Genomic DNA, 15,068 nt, shown 5'->3' with positions numbered 1-15,068 from the left:
TAAGCCAGATAGTTAAACTGTCCTGTGTGTTTCATTGGAGCAGCTGTTACGCTCTTTGAAAAATTCCAGCTAGTCCACTTCTTAACTAATCGAGCAATAACATACTTGTCCTGTTTATTCTTTGAGAGAGAAGTTTTCATCTTCGAATTCTGTGGTGGGATTTTTGACCTTCGTATAACTTTATGCTGTGGTCTCTTTCTAAAGACAAAGTCAAATCCACTGCCAGTATCTTTGATGATGAGGAAGGAGACCTGTTCAAAGAAAAAAGAGTGGCTCTGCCAGAAGCTACTGTGAATCAGACAGATGAAAATAAAGCAAGAGCAGAAACAAAGGTGAGCATGAGGGAAGACTAAACCTGGGAGTGTATATATGGGGCATTTTGTTAATTCATCTGGAACCCAAAGGGAAGTATCATTTCCTTTCAAGTGTATAGTGAACTTCAGATGTATAGAGTGTTGAAAGAATACAGCAAACACCCAAGTAACTACTACCACCTCGATTAAGCAGGTACTGGGTTTTTGTCTTCCAGAGTGGTTTTAATGGATGCATTAAATGGATGCATTGATGATCTTTTCCTGAATCAGTTATCGTGGCAAAAGAATATTGTTTTACTTCTGTCATTTCTCCTGTGTTTATTAGCTGGGATTCTTCTGAACAGAAGAGCTTTCTCTCCCTCTTCTTCCTTGCCTTTTTAGTATCATTATAGAATCATGGATTCTCCATTCATTATCTTATAATCCATTAACATTGTTATTTTTTTTTATCGTTATTTTTTTTATGCTCAAATTGACCTGTCTTTGGCCAGTGGGCTGCGTTCCCCTCAGTCTTAAGCTCTGCTCACTCCTGTCCCTTCCTTTGCTATCCTGCATGTCTTGATCTGTCCGCTTTCTAAAGCACATCCCTTGTCATGTGTCTGTATGAAACCCTGGCCTTCCCACTGCCACCCACCTGGGTGCCAGCATTCAGAACACGGCAGGCTGCTACCCTGGCTCCAGCTGTATACATCCCGTTTGTGCTCTGCGCGCTGTAGGCAGTCCATTCCGCACTGACTCCCGCCGATGAGCCCTCTGCTTTACCTGTTTTTTCTCTTCTCTCATGGTTCTCTCTGCCCAGAATGTCCTTGCTCGTACCGTGTCCCATGTCCAGGTCCCGTCTCTCCTGAGAAATTTACAAGGACTGCTTCTTCCTTCTTTCCTAACATATACCAATTTTTAAGTCCTTTTTCGTGGTACTTCTCTTTTTCCATTAATTCTTTATATGCACTTGATGTGTGGCTGATGTCCATGATGTTTTTATTCCTCTGGTGCATGACCTGGGACCTTATCTAGCAGAGATTCAGTACATCTTCTGAACAAATGAGTGAATGAACCTTTATTTCCAGGTTTCTGGTTTGTTAATTCTTTAATTTTTTTTTTTTTTTTTAACAAAGGTTACGGTACCTTCCAGCAAAAATCTCAAACTCTCATCGGAAACAAAGACTCACAAAGGTTTATTTTCAGATGAGGAGGACTCTGAGGTAAGGAATTATTCTTCTCAGTTCTGGAAATTTCTTCATGGATATGACATTGGGAACTATTTCTGATTCAGGATGTCTCAGAGGTATAAGACTTAGTACTTTAGTTCTTTCTTTGAAAACAATGTTTTGAGAACACATGGTATTTAGAAAGCAATGTGTGTACAGTCCTTTCGCTGTTGAGTTTAAGCCTAGTGCATCTCCTAGGAGGAAAACTCAGGATGCCCAAATTTTAGGCTGTGCATTGATGCACAATGTAGTGAGGTGCTTCTACCAGAACAGAAATATACACATCGTTTCCTCTTTCAGGAGGAAGTGGGTATCCTATGAACAGTGGGTATCGTGTGTAGTGATACACATACTCTGTGTATCACTGGAAGTAATAGACTTCCTTCACAGAAAAATATGTGGACATGGCAGAAATTTACACGTAATTTCAGGAAATTGTGAACTCTGGGCTAGACTCCTGTGGTTTTTCTTTTTTTTTTTAAAGCAACAGAGCTCTTTCTTTAAGTGAAATGTTGCCAGTGTGTAAAATGCAGGAGAGGTATGGGAAGCTTGGTGCTTCTCCTGTGTGGCTCTTTCTACCTAAACAGACCTATGGGACTCTTTAGGGCCCAGGCAAAAACCCCTGGGCTGAGTGTAGCTCTTTTCACTTAATGAACTCATTAGCGCTATATTGAATAAACATTGATTCCATGATTAAAAAAAAATTCATCGAGAGAAGTCTTTGAAACTGTGTTCTTGTCCTATTTGTCTGACTCTTAACGTATTGAAGATTTTCTTCCTGAGGGAATAGTTGTCCTATTTCATGTTTCTGATTCATGTAACTCAGTTTGCAGGTCTTGCTTTGCATTGTAGGCTGACATTTTACAGCATTTTGGAAATTTCTTCATAATCTACCAGATCTTTGTCTATTTCGCAACATTTCCTAGCTGTCATGTCAAGAGTACAAAAGATTTTAAAGTTAAAACTGAATATATTTTTATTTAAAAGAAATCATATCCTACTCTCAGGAAGCACGTCAGGTGGTCTGGCAGAGACATTACTTTGCCAACAAAGGTCTAGTCAAAGCTTCGGTTTTTCTAGTAGTCATGTATGAATGTGAGAGTTGGACTATAAAGAAACCTGAGCACCAAAGAATTGATGCTTTTGAACTGTGGTGTTGAAGACTCTTTAGAGTCCCTTGGACTGCAAGGAGATCCAACCAGTCCATCCTAAAGGAGATCAGTCCTGAATATTCATTGGAAGGACTGATGCTGAAGCTGAAACTCCAGTACTTTGGCCACCTGATGTGAAGAACGGTCATTTGAAAAGACCCTGATGTTGGGAAAGACTGAAGGCGGGAGGAGAAGGGGATGACAGAGGATGAGATGGTTGGATGGCATCACAGACTCAATGGACATGGGTTTGAGTGAGCTCCAGGAATTGGTGTTGGACAGGGAAGCCTGGCACACTGCAGTCCATGGCATTGCGAGGAGTTGGACATGACTGAGTGAACTGAACTGAACTGAAATGACATCCTACTCTTATTAGAGGAAAAAGGGGTATAACTACATTAAACAGAGTCACAGGTCCAGTAATTTGGGAATCTAGCTTCTATTTCCATTGTTACATGTGTTTATCTGGACAGAAAAAGGAAGTTATTTTTTAAGCATGGTAGGAAATTGATTGGAAAAATTTCCCCTATCCTTTGTCATCCAGGTGGGAGTATGGGACCTGTGGGTTCCTGTGAGGCCACCTGGAGTCAGGTGTGGGTCTCCTCCTCCTCACCTGCGCAAAGTGAGGACAGAGTCTGATGTGTGTTCCTCAAGGACTGTGACAGTCAGCTTTCCTCTCTGACAAAAGAGACCTGGACATATGGCATCTGTTGTGCCATAAACTTTAGTATTTTATATCTGATACTTTAAAAACTGATGCATTGTATTAACCAGGAACTTTAATCTTGATCCAACAGGATTTGTTTTCTTCTCAAAGTGTGAGTAAGTCAAAAGATGCAACTCTTCTGCCTAGCAAACCCCCCACCTCAGTCTTGCTTTTCGATGATGAAGATGGAGAGGTAAACATTGTTACTGCAACATAAGCTAGTCAAGTTTTCAGTTAGTAGAAAACCATTGCCAGTGTAGCTTTGTATCCACAGGCTGTTACAGGAGAACAGGGTGAAGGGAAAGCAACCAAGTTATCTGAGGCATATGTAACAAATACATTTCGGTTTTTATTTCAGTGATTCCTTTCTTAAGTTCTCAGCTGCACAATGGGCAGGTCCTTAGATTTCTTGACCCAGCTGTATACAAGACTGTGTAGATTTCACTTGTATAATCTGCCTTTAAGGAATACTTTTTAGGGGATGAAACCCAGTGATCTACAAGAGTGTCTCAGAGATGAAGTGGGAGTAGAGGGGAGAAGACAGCCATGTCCCCACTTTGCTTTTCTTCCCCACCCTGGATGAGAGAGCAAAGTGGGGGAAAAAAAATGAGAGGGAAGAGAAACCAAACCTTTGCTCTTACGCAGAATCATGGGGTGGCTGAGCTCATGGGCTTTGGCATGAGACCCCCATGTTCATATCCTAGGTCCACCACATGCAGATCAGGGACCTTGGGCAAGTATTCATAACAACCTTTCTGAATCTCATCTGGCTTAATAGTGTATAGCGTCATTGTGACATTTGTAACAACTAGTGCACAGCCCTTGGCACAGTGCCTGGCACATAGTAAATGCATAGTAAATGTTAGCTCTATCTCTGGTATCCCCAGTGAGTGCCAGTTCGTTACTCTCACGGCTTTTTCTGCCTTTCCACAATTTCCTTAAAGGCTCCCTTTATCTCATCTTTACACTTCAGGACTATTCACCTGTTGTGGTACATTGTTAAGAGTGTTTTTCTGTCTCACCTGGGCTCAGGCCCTTTGATGGTTTTGTCCTCTCTTCCCCAGGTGTGTGTCTTTCATAAATGTAAGAGAGTAGAGAAAGCTTCCCATTTCTTTCTTTTTATTCATTGCTCTGGTTTGTAATTCACGGAAAGAAGGGTGCAGGTTTCTGGCTGCTGCAGGGGCTGTACTGTTCTCATGCCATTTGTGGGCTTTGGGCCCTCCCAGTGAGCATAGGAGACCCCCCCACAGGAGGGCCAGACGGAGCCAAGTTCCCTCCTGTTTCTATGACCTTGTCCTCTTGTTACTCCCCCTTCTGCTCCCACCCAAGTGTTCTGCCTTTGAATTCTGTTTCACCCCTGTGACTGAATACCGTTAGAGAAGATGATAAGTTGTTGCTGTAGGGTTATACATAAGAGAGAAGTGGCATTTACTATCACTGTATGATTTTTTACCCCCAAAGATGTTATATATATATTTTTCACTTGACTGGAGGCTTACTCTCTAATAATTTAACACAAGGGAATATCTATTTTTTTGTTTTATGTGTTCAAAGTTGTCATACTTTTCTGCCTTTTTTTTTCCTAGGATAATCTTTTTGATACTCCAGCTGCTAAGAAGCAGACATCATCTCTATTGACTCAGAGCCAAAAGAAAGCAAAGCCCTCTGAGCCTCCCAAAAAGAAAGCACCTGCCTTACTGTTCAGCAGTGATGAGGAGGTGGGTGGAAGGTTATCTCCTAGTGAGGAGTAGGGGATGGTTTGATGGATTCAAGAGTTATGGCTGTCCTAAACATCTTCTTTTTCTACCTAGTGTAGATCTAGTGAAGTTTGGTCACTAAAGACTACACTCACAAAATTGTCATTCAATTCTTGAAGAAAGATATTTATTATAGTATATTACTTTAAAGATTAATCTTTTCAAAATGCTTGGGCATAAAGTGAGTATGGTCCTCAAATATATAATATATACTTATCCAAATGAATTAGGGCTTATTTCACTTTTTTAAATGATCGCTGTGTTTCATTAATCAAGGACTATAGCTTGACAAGGTAGGAGTGGCTTATGCTGGTTTAACTCCTTTTCTGTAAGAGTCTTCACAGTATTGCCATTTGGTATCTGGATTATATATATTGTTGCAGCCAGTGGAGAAGTCGGACATGACTGAGTGACTGTTTAGCAGCTGTTCAGATTTAGCTGTGTAGAAAAAGACTAAGTATAATGATAATAAAAACTGTGAGCATTAAAAATTTTCTTATTTTATAATAATTACTCTGTTTTAACTTTGTTGTTAAGTTTTGAGGATAAGATACAGATAGATAAATCATAGACATGTTCAGTTTTTTATTGAAAGAAACTTAAAATGATACAACATGATTTGCTTTTTCTATTCAAACCTGTGAACGTTGATGGATTTTCCTTTTTTTTTTTTTCCTTTCTAGCATTGTTAGTGGGTGGTTCTCCCTGTAGTAATGGCCAACCATCATTTGAATTTTCTATCACATTATTGCAGTTCAGGGACAGTAAAAATACCAGCTAAAGTAGGGAGTAATAGTACCTGCAGAGGAAAGATAAAGAGGCTTCCTTTATAGAAAAGTGGCTTGACTTTGGCTGCCATTGAGATCACTTGGAACCTGAGAGAGCACTGATCCTGGATTCTACCACTGGGGGTTCTGAATGAATTGGTTTGGGGAATGACCCATCAGTGGAGTTTTCTAAGGCTCATTTGGGGGTTCTGGCTTGTGGTCAGTGTTGAGCCTGACTTCTTCAGGGAAGCACTTCTCAAACTGTAACTTGTGAAGAAGTCACTGGATATACTGTTAATGAAGGCAGATTCTGATTCAAAAGGTCTGGAGGTAAAACCTGAGACTCTCTATAACAGCAGCTGCTGCTTTACAAAACCCACTTGGATTTGTAAAGCTCTAAGCTCCAGAGACCAAAGGACCACTTAAGCAAGTGCTCAGGAGCTCCTTGATTTGAAGGGGTGAGCATAGCCAGGTGGGGTTTCCTTAAATGCTTTCTGAAGGCCAGATTCAGAATTTTGTGATAAGGATCACTTCCAGATTTTATTGTGTCTTATTTACGTTGTGTGAGCTTCTTTTTTTTTTTTTTCTTTTAATTTGGCTGGGTCGGGTTTTAGTTGCAGCTTGTGGGATCTTTAGTTACAGCTTGCAGATTCTTAGTTGTGGCACATGGGATCTAGCTCCCTGACCAGGGATCAAACCCGGGCTCTCTGTGTTGGGAGTCTGGAGGTTTAGCCACTGCTAAGGGAAATCTTAGGGAAATCCCCTGCATGAACTTTTTATGCATTTTTTTCCCCAGCTTACTTTGGAATTTAAAAATTTTTTAAGTCAAATAATCATTCTCCTCTAAAGTTGAGAGTTCTTGACTTTTTTAAAACATTTTTGTTCCTTCTCATTCCCCTTCATGGTTAATTTTGATCTCTAAAGTAGAGGAGATCCCTTGTCCTAACAGAGAGAGAGAGAGAGAGAGGTAGGTAGTGATGCGGGGAGACACCAGAAGGTCTGTGAGCTCAGTGGACCTAGCTGTCTAGATTTGAGTTCAAGGAAAAGCCTTGGACATGAACTTTCCTCAAAAGTGGTACACTTAGTTTAGATGCAGCTTAGTTTAATGAATGGTAATTTTATTTTATTTTTCAAGTTTCTTAATCTGAGTTGCCAGAGGACTTTAACATGCATTTTATCTTTTAAGGACCAGTGGCATATTACTGACTCACAGACCAGCTCGACATCTGACAAGTCTAAAGGAGAACTTAGGGACCCTGAGACCACCCACAAGGAGGTTAAGGCGGTGAAGAAGACCAGCCTCTTTGAGGAGGATGACGAGGATGACCTGTTTGCTATTGCCAAGGACAGGTGAGATAGTCATTGTAAGAAATCATTTCATCAGTGTCTGGTAACAGGTGAAGGTATTTGATGTGCAAGATGTCAATTGCTGGGGGTGACATGCTGATCATTCATCACCTGGTAATGGTCCAAATGAGAATGTCTTCAATTTTCACTTGCAAAGTATTCTCCTTTGGTACTATGAAATGTTTTTCTTCATAGATCCTTACCTAATTTCTTTTGTTTATCTCTGCATGGCTTATGGGATCTTCATTTCCCAACCAGGGATGGAACCCATGCTCCCTGCATTGGAAGCATAGAGTCTTAACCACTAGGCTGCCAGGGATGCACTCTCTCCCTTTTTTTTTAACCTTAAAATACTGGTTGTCTTAAGTTTGTTAGGGTTTTAAGTATAGTTTGTCTTTTTTTGTTTTTTTTTTTCCCCCCTGGGATACCCTAAAGAATGTGAAGTTCTGTCCAAGTTACTTAAGTTTGTCATCTGATTAGAAATGCAACTGCATAAGGTCAACGATTGACTTGGTGGTAGGTGGGTTCCTGTAGGTATGGCCTGGAAAGAATACTGTATTTTTAAAATCACATTTGCCTCCGATTGGACTCTTTGTTTGTTTGTACAGCCAGAAGAAGGCCCAGAGAGCATCACTTCTGTTTGAAGATGATGGTGACAGCGGAAGCTCTCTCTTCGGCTCTCCTCCCACATCTATTCCTCCTGCAACAACGGTATTCCTAACCTCTTAGCCCAGGAAGTATCCTTGAGATGATGTTACGTGAATATTGATGCTTCCCTCAATGAGGTCCTAAAACCTAACCTTGGAGCCTGAGTCTTGTGGAAAAACTCCTTTGCCTGACTTTAGAGATCTTCTGGTAATGGTATTTTACAGGTGAAGGACACATGCAAAGCCTGGAGAAAAGCATCACACAGCCCCTTCAGTGTGAGTTGTAGGCATCTGAGTCTCAGGGGAGACCAGGGAACAGCACTGCTGCACCCCTTCTTGGGGAACTGCTGGGCTTAGTCCCAGTAGCATGGAATTCTGTTAACGTTAGACCAGGCCAGTTAATGTACAGGTTATCCCTTATAAAAGCAAGTTTCAAGTACTAACAGTTTGGTCCTGGATTATAATTATTCACTATTATTATTAATAGTGAATAAGTAAAAAAGGAAGGAAATTCTGACACAGGCTACAGCATGGATGAAACTTGAGGACATAATGCTGAGTGAAATAAACCAGTCACAAAAAGACAAATGCTGTATGATTGTTCTTACGTGAGATACTTAGGGTAGTCAGATTCATGGAAATAGTAGAATGGTGTTTACCAGGGCCTAGAGTGTGGTGGAGAGGGGAATGGGGAGTTGTTTAATGGGTAGAGAATTAGTTTTGTAAGATGAAAAAATTCTGGAGGTTGGTTTTACAAAAATGTGGATATACTTAATAGTACTGAACTCTCCACTTAGAAGTGATTAAAATGGTAAATTTTGTGGTTTTTATTTTTTTAAATCAGCATTAAAGTTTTTTAAAAAATTGGTAATAGTATGTGATAAGAAAAGTCCATTAGTGCCTATCTAGTCTAAATAGCTTTCAGCGATTACATCTAAATGGCATTACTACCATGATCACTTGAGCTAAAAAATTAGCAAGCCTTCATGTTAATTATATTAAAAGGAGTATTAAGGGATGAGAGGATGGTGGCATTATGGTAGTATTTGTGCTGCGCTTGTGCTGAACCCTTACTTGGTATAAAACACTGTGACTGGCTACAGACATGTACTGCTTGATCCTTTCAAATGAATGGATAAAGATGTATGATAGCTATTAATGTAAGTTAGGAAAACAGTAAAGTAAGGGCTTGGTATCGATATAAATATTCTTATCAATGAAGCAACTGATAACTTAGCAAAGAGAACAGGAAAACCTTTATGGGTGACACCTGAGCTGAGCCTTGCTGGAACGATGAAGAGGATTTGCTTCTCTAGACAGTGAGGGTCAGGTGTGGAAGTGTGGAAGTGTACAATAGGTGTAAGGAAGTGTGAGGATTAAAGAGGTGGAGGTAGATGCGGGTCTAAAAAGGGGCCAGTTTATTGCATGTTTGAGTGAGTGAGTCAAGTCGCTCAGTCGTGTCCGACTCTTTGTGACCCCGTGGACTGTAGCAGGCTCCTCTGTCCATGGGATTTTCCAAGCAAGAATATTGGAGTGGGTTGCCATTTCCTTCTCCAGGAGATCTTCCCAACCCAGGGATTGAACCTGGGTCTCCCGCATTGTAGGCAGACGCTTTACCGTCTGAGCCACCAGGGAAGTCTAGTTTAGGGTTTGATTAATACAAACTTATGCACGTTTGGGATGGGAGACGAAGTAATCTGGTAGGTGTTTTATTTTAGCAAGTCAGCTCTGGATGATGACATATAGCTGAAATGTGTAGGGAGGGAGGGAGACAGAGAGGAGAGACTAATGATCATCTGGGTAGCAGAGGTTACAGTCTACTTGATGGTGCCCCCAAGGGGTTAACAGACATAGGAGTCAAGTACAGACTGTGGTGGCAGAAACTGTCTGCAGGTTTGAGACAGTGGTAGTTACTGCTTCTCCCTGTTTGTGCCCTTTTACTACCCTATCCTGTCTCTCCTGACCTCAACATTTAGCTAATAACCCTGAAGAAGTACACTTTGGTCTTCTTCTCTACATTGCCATGCTTGTCAGGCACACTGTGTTTGTTTGTTTTTAGCCACACCGTGAGTCATGCAGGATCTTGGGTCCATGACCAGGGATTGAACCTATGCCCCCTGTAGTGGAGGCATAGTGTCTTAACCACTGGACCACCAGGGAAGCCCCTTTCCTTTTGTTTTTTTTTTTGAGGATGTCATTTGCTCCTCTTTTGATAGAAAAAAGAGACTGTCCCTGAAGTACCGCCTTTGCTGTTCAGTGATGAAGAAGAAAAGGAGGCACAGTTTGGAGTGAAACCTGTAGCCAAGAAGGCTGAGAGCGCCGAGGAGACATCAGAATTTGGGAAAACTCCTGTGGTCGAGGAGTCAGGAAAGGTGGACTCTTTTTTCTTGTATCATCTGTTATTTTCGTCTCTCAGATGTTCTTGTAAAACCCATACATGTACGCACTTACCCTTACATTTTTCTACCACAGAAAATAATGACTCAATTGTTGAAAATTTTGAGAACACTGAAAAGTATGAAGAAGAAAATATCTGATCTCACCATTCTCGGAGGTCTTCAACGTTGTTCTTGCCTTTGTTCTCTTTTCTAGGCACATGTGTGCACACTGTGATATGCTTTTTCCCCATTTTATGTTATTGTGTCAATGCCCGTTTTGCCTTTCTCTGTCTCATTTCATTTTTCCTTTTGGTTTTCTCCCTGTACACCTGTTCTTTTTGACTTACCCTGTTCTCTGTAGTCTGTTTCCCCTTGGTCTCTTTGAGTTTCCACTTGTACTTGAATTATAGTAACAGCCTTTTAAAATATTAACTAAAATCCATACTTTATTCAGATTTCTTTAGTTTTAATCTGATACACCCCCTTTTTCTCCAGGATATCACATTTACAGTGACAACTTTTAAGAAGATTTTCATTTTCATTTACCAGTCTTTGATGATATTGCCTGTGAATTACAGAGTGAAGTGAATTGTTGTTTCTTCTGCATTAGCTTTCTTCTCCTAGGATGTCTGTCCTTTCCTATAGGAGACCTGTGAATAAGACTGCTGGCTGCATCTGGGAATCAGCAATCATTCAGTCTCTACCTTTTCTCTCATTGGTAACTCTTCTCCACTGTGTGTGATCCAGCTCTCTTCTAGGGCCTATGTGAAGAAATGTCACAAACACTTTTCCTGTTGAGGCTCCTTGGGGCTACAGTGATGCAAACGTTTTCTCTATATCTGAATCATTGTGTGACATTCTCTTCTCATCATCTCCATGTGGACCTTTTCTGTGGTGCTGTGGCCCATTTTCCCCCTGAATTCTAGCTGTGTGTTGTACTGCTGCCTCCCTAGCTTGAAGATGAGCCCTTTGAGGACCGGGGCCACGTTTGTTTTGCTCTCCGTTATATCTGTGAGAGTGCTTAGTGCATTACCTTGCACCTAGTAGGCACATTCAAACTCACATATTTTATTTAAAGAAGCATATTTTCTTCACAGTTTAACCATTGTGAAATTAGGATGCACCTCACAATTGATGGCATGTTTAATTATAAGTTGTTCCTTTTTTTTTTCTTGGCAGTTCATCCATAAACAGTAGTTATTCTAATCAAAGGTATCTTGCCTGAAACATGGTGCTTGTTGAACGAGTAAATGCTGCATTTTACGATTATTTTAGAGGTTCTTCTAGTTGCACAGTATAGTAAGAGCCGTCTACAATTTAAGTGTCCAGTTCTACTGGTTAGATTCCTCCCTTGGAGTTAGGGTTAGTTAGTTATTAGGGAATATGTGATCCATTCGCAATGATTGGCTTTTGTGTTCTATCTGTGACTTTGAAGCTATTTCTAGCTCATGAGCAACCTGTGTCACTCAGGGCTATAACTGATACGTAATGTATCTTGGTTGGATGGAGTTATAAACACAGGTTTTAAACTGATTGGAAAAATCATCTTTGATTATGAATTATCTGTTCTAGACTCTCCATTAGAGTGACTGATCAAGAATTGCCTGAATGTTTTGTCACCTAGGAGTAAGTGTGATTAGCTGTCCTGCTCTGAAAAAAGCAGATATGATAGTAACTGAATTAGTGAGGATCTTGGTAGGCCCCACAATAGTGTTTGTGTTTCCAGAGGTTACTCACTTTTTTCCCTTACCTTACTGTTTCCATTTTCAGGAAGGATCTTTGAATGTACCTACTCAGGAAACAGCCAAGAACTCTGATTTATTTTCTTCATCATCCCCATTGGACAAAGGAACTAAAAGTAGAACCAAAACGGTTCTTAGCTTATTTGATGAGGAAGAGGATAAAACGGAAGATCAGAACAGCTTCCAGGCTCCAAAAAAAGAAGTAGGAAAGGTGAGCCAAAGCTATGAAGGTTCAAGCCTTCAGAAGGATAATAGTGTCTCATTTTGATGTCAGTTATGTGATGTGAGTCGCTGGATAATGGAGGATTCCAGTTTCTTCAAATTTTCACCTACTGTTGACTTCTTTGATGATGGCCAAATGTTGGTGAGGATGTGGAGAAGCTGGTGCCCTCATTCATTGCTGATGGGAAGGTAAATGGTGCTGCCACTTCAGATACCAGTTTGGTGTTCCCTCAGATTCTTAAATAGCAAGAGTTACCATGTGACCTAGCAGTTCCAGTCCTAGGTGTATATCCAAGAGAAATGAAAACTTCATGCAAAAACTCAAATGTAATGTTCCTAACAGGTATTATTCATAATAGCCAAAAGATGGAAACAGCTCAAGTGTCCATCAGCTGATGAATGGATAGACACAATGTGTTATAGCTATACGAGAGAATATTCTTTGGCAATAAAGAGAGTAAATTATTAACACATGCTACAACACAGATGAACCTTGAAAACATGTTGAATGAAAGAAGCCAGGGGGGGAGAAAACCCACATTATTGTATGAATTCCTTTATTTGAAATGTCTTGAATAGGCAGATCCATTGTGATAGAAAGTATTAGATTAGTGGTTCCTGCATCTGGGGACAGAAGTGGATGGAAATGGAGAGTGTTTGCTGGTAGGTTTGGAGGTTCTTTTGGGGATGGTGAGAATTTTGTAAACTTAGATTGTGGTGGTATTTGCACAACTCTCTGAATATACTATAAACCATTGAATTACACACTTTAAGTAGGTGAATTTTATCTCAACAGAGGTGTTAAAAAGAAAACTGGCGATGGGCCATAGATTGCCAGTGCTTTTTGTAAATCAAACTGAGGATATAGTCCCAACAACAAATGTTTTATGAATTTTTTTTGTTATACTAGTAGGATAGCCTTGTTTATAAATGAGAGCTACACACGGTAAATGTAATAATTTGCTGCATTTTCTTCCCATCTCTTACTGTGTATGATTTTGTATGTAAATTTCAGATATAAAACTTTTAATCTTAGCTGCTGTGTTACACTCTTATGTGTAATCAATAATCATTAGTTAATTTTAATGAGACACATTTTGTCAGAAATGAGTGTTTTTGTTTGTTTCTATCTGTGCTTGTGATACTAAAGAATAAAGGGAAGAATTTTAGAATGGCAGATCTGGGGCATTATAGTATCAAACCAAGTAACGTGAGTAGTAATTTGCAAATATCAGATATCCTAGCAAACAGAAAAAACTTGTTTGAGTCTGAAGGTAATGAGGTGGAATGTGAATGGACGAAGTGGAAGGTTTGTGCCAGGTATTTGGCCTAAGATGCTGGTAAGCAGAAGTTAGGTAAATGTGCTGGTCCACCTGTGAGTTTCTGATGTTAAGTTACCTGCTGTCTCTTCTTCCCTTTGGGAATGAGATAGAAAGAACTTGTTTAATTTTATATTTTCATTCCTAAAATGTTCCTCAGTATAAAGATTGGTGTTAAATAACAATTCAGATACCACACAAAGGTCGAAAGATCATCGTCCCAGATTATGTATATTTCATCTGTTTTTATAAATATATTCTCCACTGTTTCTGGTATCTTCTGAGTATTCTATCCTGTGAATATGTCATTCCCTTTGTGATGGACATTCAGCTTGAGTCCAACCTTTGGACACTATAAACAGAGCCACAGGCGACATCTTTGTTGTCTAATCTTTATATCTGTGTTATTTCCTTGGATAAATTCCCGGGAGTCTACAAAACACATGACTTTCCCTCTTTCCTAGAGTCCTGATCCTGGTACCCGCCCCAAGAGCACAGGTGTCTTTCAGGATGAAGAGCTCCTTTTTAGTCACAAGCTCCAAAAGGACAACGACCCAGATGTTGACCTTTTCTCTGGCACCAAAAAATCCAGGGTCAGTTCCAAGTGGTTCTCCAAAACATAGCTTTGTTATTGTATTAAATATCACTTCTGCAGCTCACCTGACTCTGTAAACTATTTTTGTTTTGGATGTTGAATTTGAGTTTTGTCTGTTCTAGTTGTTAGAGCCCAGTGTTGGGAGCCTGTTTGGAGATGATGAAGATGATGATCTTTTCAGCTCTGCCAAGTCGCAGCCTTTGGTACCAGCCTTTTGTTCTCAATACTATGGCATGTGGGAAAACTTCTGGGAAAGGAAATGAATTATCCAATTATACAGTTAAGGCAAATGCTCATAAGTAAATGAACAGCAGATAATGTGCTGATGAGGGCATTCATGTTGTCCCCATCTTATGTTTCCTAGTTAACTAACATTAAAGCAATAACTAACCAGGTTTTCTTACTGTATTACAAATCTTGTTTGATTTTAAAGTTGTTCATTGAAAGACCACTGCATGTCATACGATGACTGAATATTCATGCCTTTCAGGTGCAAAGTTATAAATCTGAATGTTATCTATGTTGTCATTCCCCCCCCCCCGCCCCCCCACTTCTGCAGTAGCTTTTCTAAGGACTCTCTATTTTCTCTTTACCATAGAGAGGATGCCAGCAAAGTCACAGTCTTTAGAAAGCTATTTCTGAAATGCTGCCTTTGTATTTGTTCAACCCTCATTTGAGAAATGACTTTTAAAACTCAGCAGTCATTTTCTTTTTTTGCATTATGACTTTTCCTTAAAATGTCTTATGATACTTGACAGACTTTGGGTGTTCTTTGTTTTTGAAGATTCCAGAAAAGAAGAAGGTAGTGAAAAAAGACAACTCTGTTTCCTCTGTCAAGAACCAGAAACATCCTGAATCCACTCAGGGTATCAAAGAAAAAGGCTTATGGAAATCGGAAACACCTCAGGTTAGAAC

General features: G+C 40.1%; 1 protein-coding gene and 1 non-coding gene across 5 annotated transcripts in view; one reads left to right on the top strand and one right to left on the bottom strand.

Annotated features, from left to right (window-relative positions):
• Window positions 1–15,068, top strand: part of LOC122446306 (WASH complex subunit 2-like) — a 45,803-nt gene that overhangs the window by 24,457 nt on the left and 6,278 nt on the right. For all 4 annotated transcript variants that reach the window (XM_043476320.1, XM_043476318.1, XM_043476319.1 and 1 more), the window contains exons 16-26: window positions 205–332; window positions 1,430–1,516; window positions 3,471–3,572; window positions 4,966–5,097; window positions 7,090–7,253; window positions 7,859–7,961; window positions 10,114–10,269; window positions 12,046–12,228; window positions 14,023–14,151; window positions 14,276–14,356; window positions 14,938–15,060. In XM_043476320.1, coding sequence (XP_043332255.1) covers window positions 205–332; window positions 1,430–1,516; window positions 3,471–3,572; window positions 4,966–5,097; window positions 7,090–7,253; window positions 7,859–7,961; window positions 10,114–10,269; window positions 12,046–12,228; window positions 14,023–14,151; window positions 14,276–14,356; window positions 14,938–15,060 — 1,388 coding nt within the window. The remainder of the gene's footprint in view (window positions 1–204; window positions 333–1,429; window positions 1,517–3,470; window positions 3,573–4,965; window positions 5,098–7,089; window positions 7,254–7,858; window positions 7,962–10,113; window positions 10,270–12,045; window positions 12,229–14,022; window positions 14,152–14,275; window positions 14,357–14,937; window positions 15,061–15,068) is intronic.
• On the bottom strand, window positions 9,461–9,532 carry TRNAC-ACA. The gene has a single exon. It is a non-coding gene; the product is annotated as a tRNA-Cys (tRNA).

This window comes from Cervus canadensis, chromosome 8 (assembly GCF_019320065.1).
Source record: "Cervus canadensis isolate Bull #8, Minnesota chromosome 8, ASM1932006v1, whole genome shotgun sequence".
Taxonomy (NCBI): domain Eukaryota; kingdom Metazoa; phylum Chordata; class Mammalia; order Artiodactyla; family Cervidae; genus Cervus; species Cervus canadensis.
The sequence above is the reverse complement of the archived record's forward strand: the minus strand, read 5'-3'. Positions and strand labels throughout refer to the sequence as shown.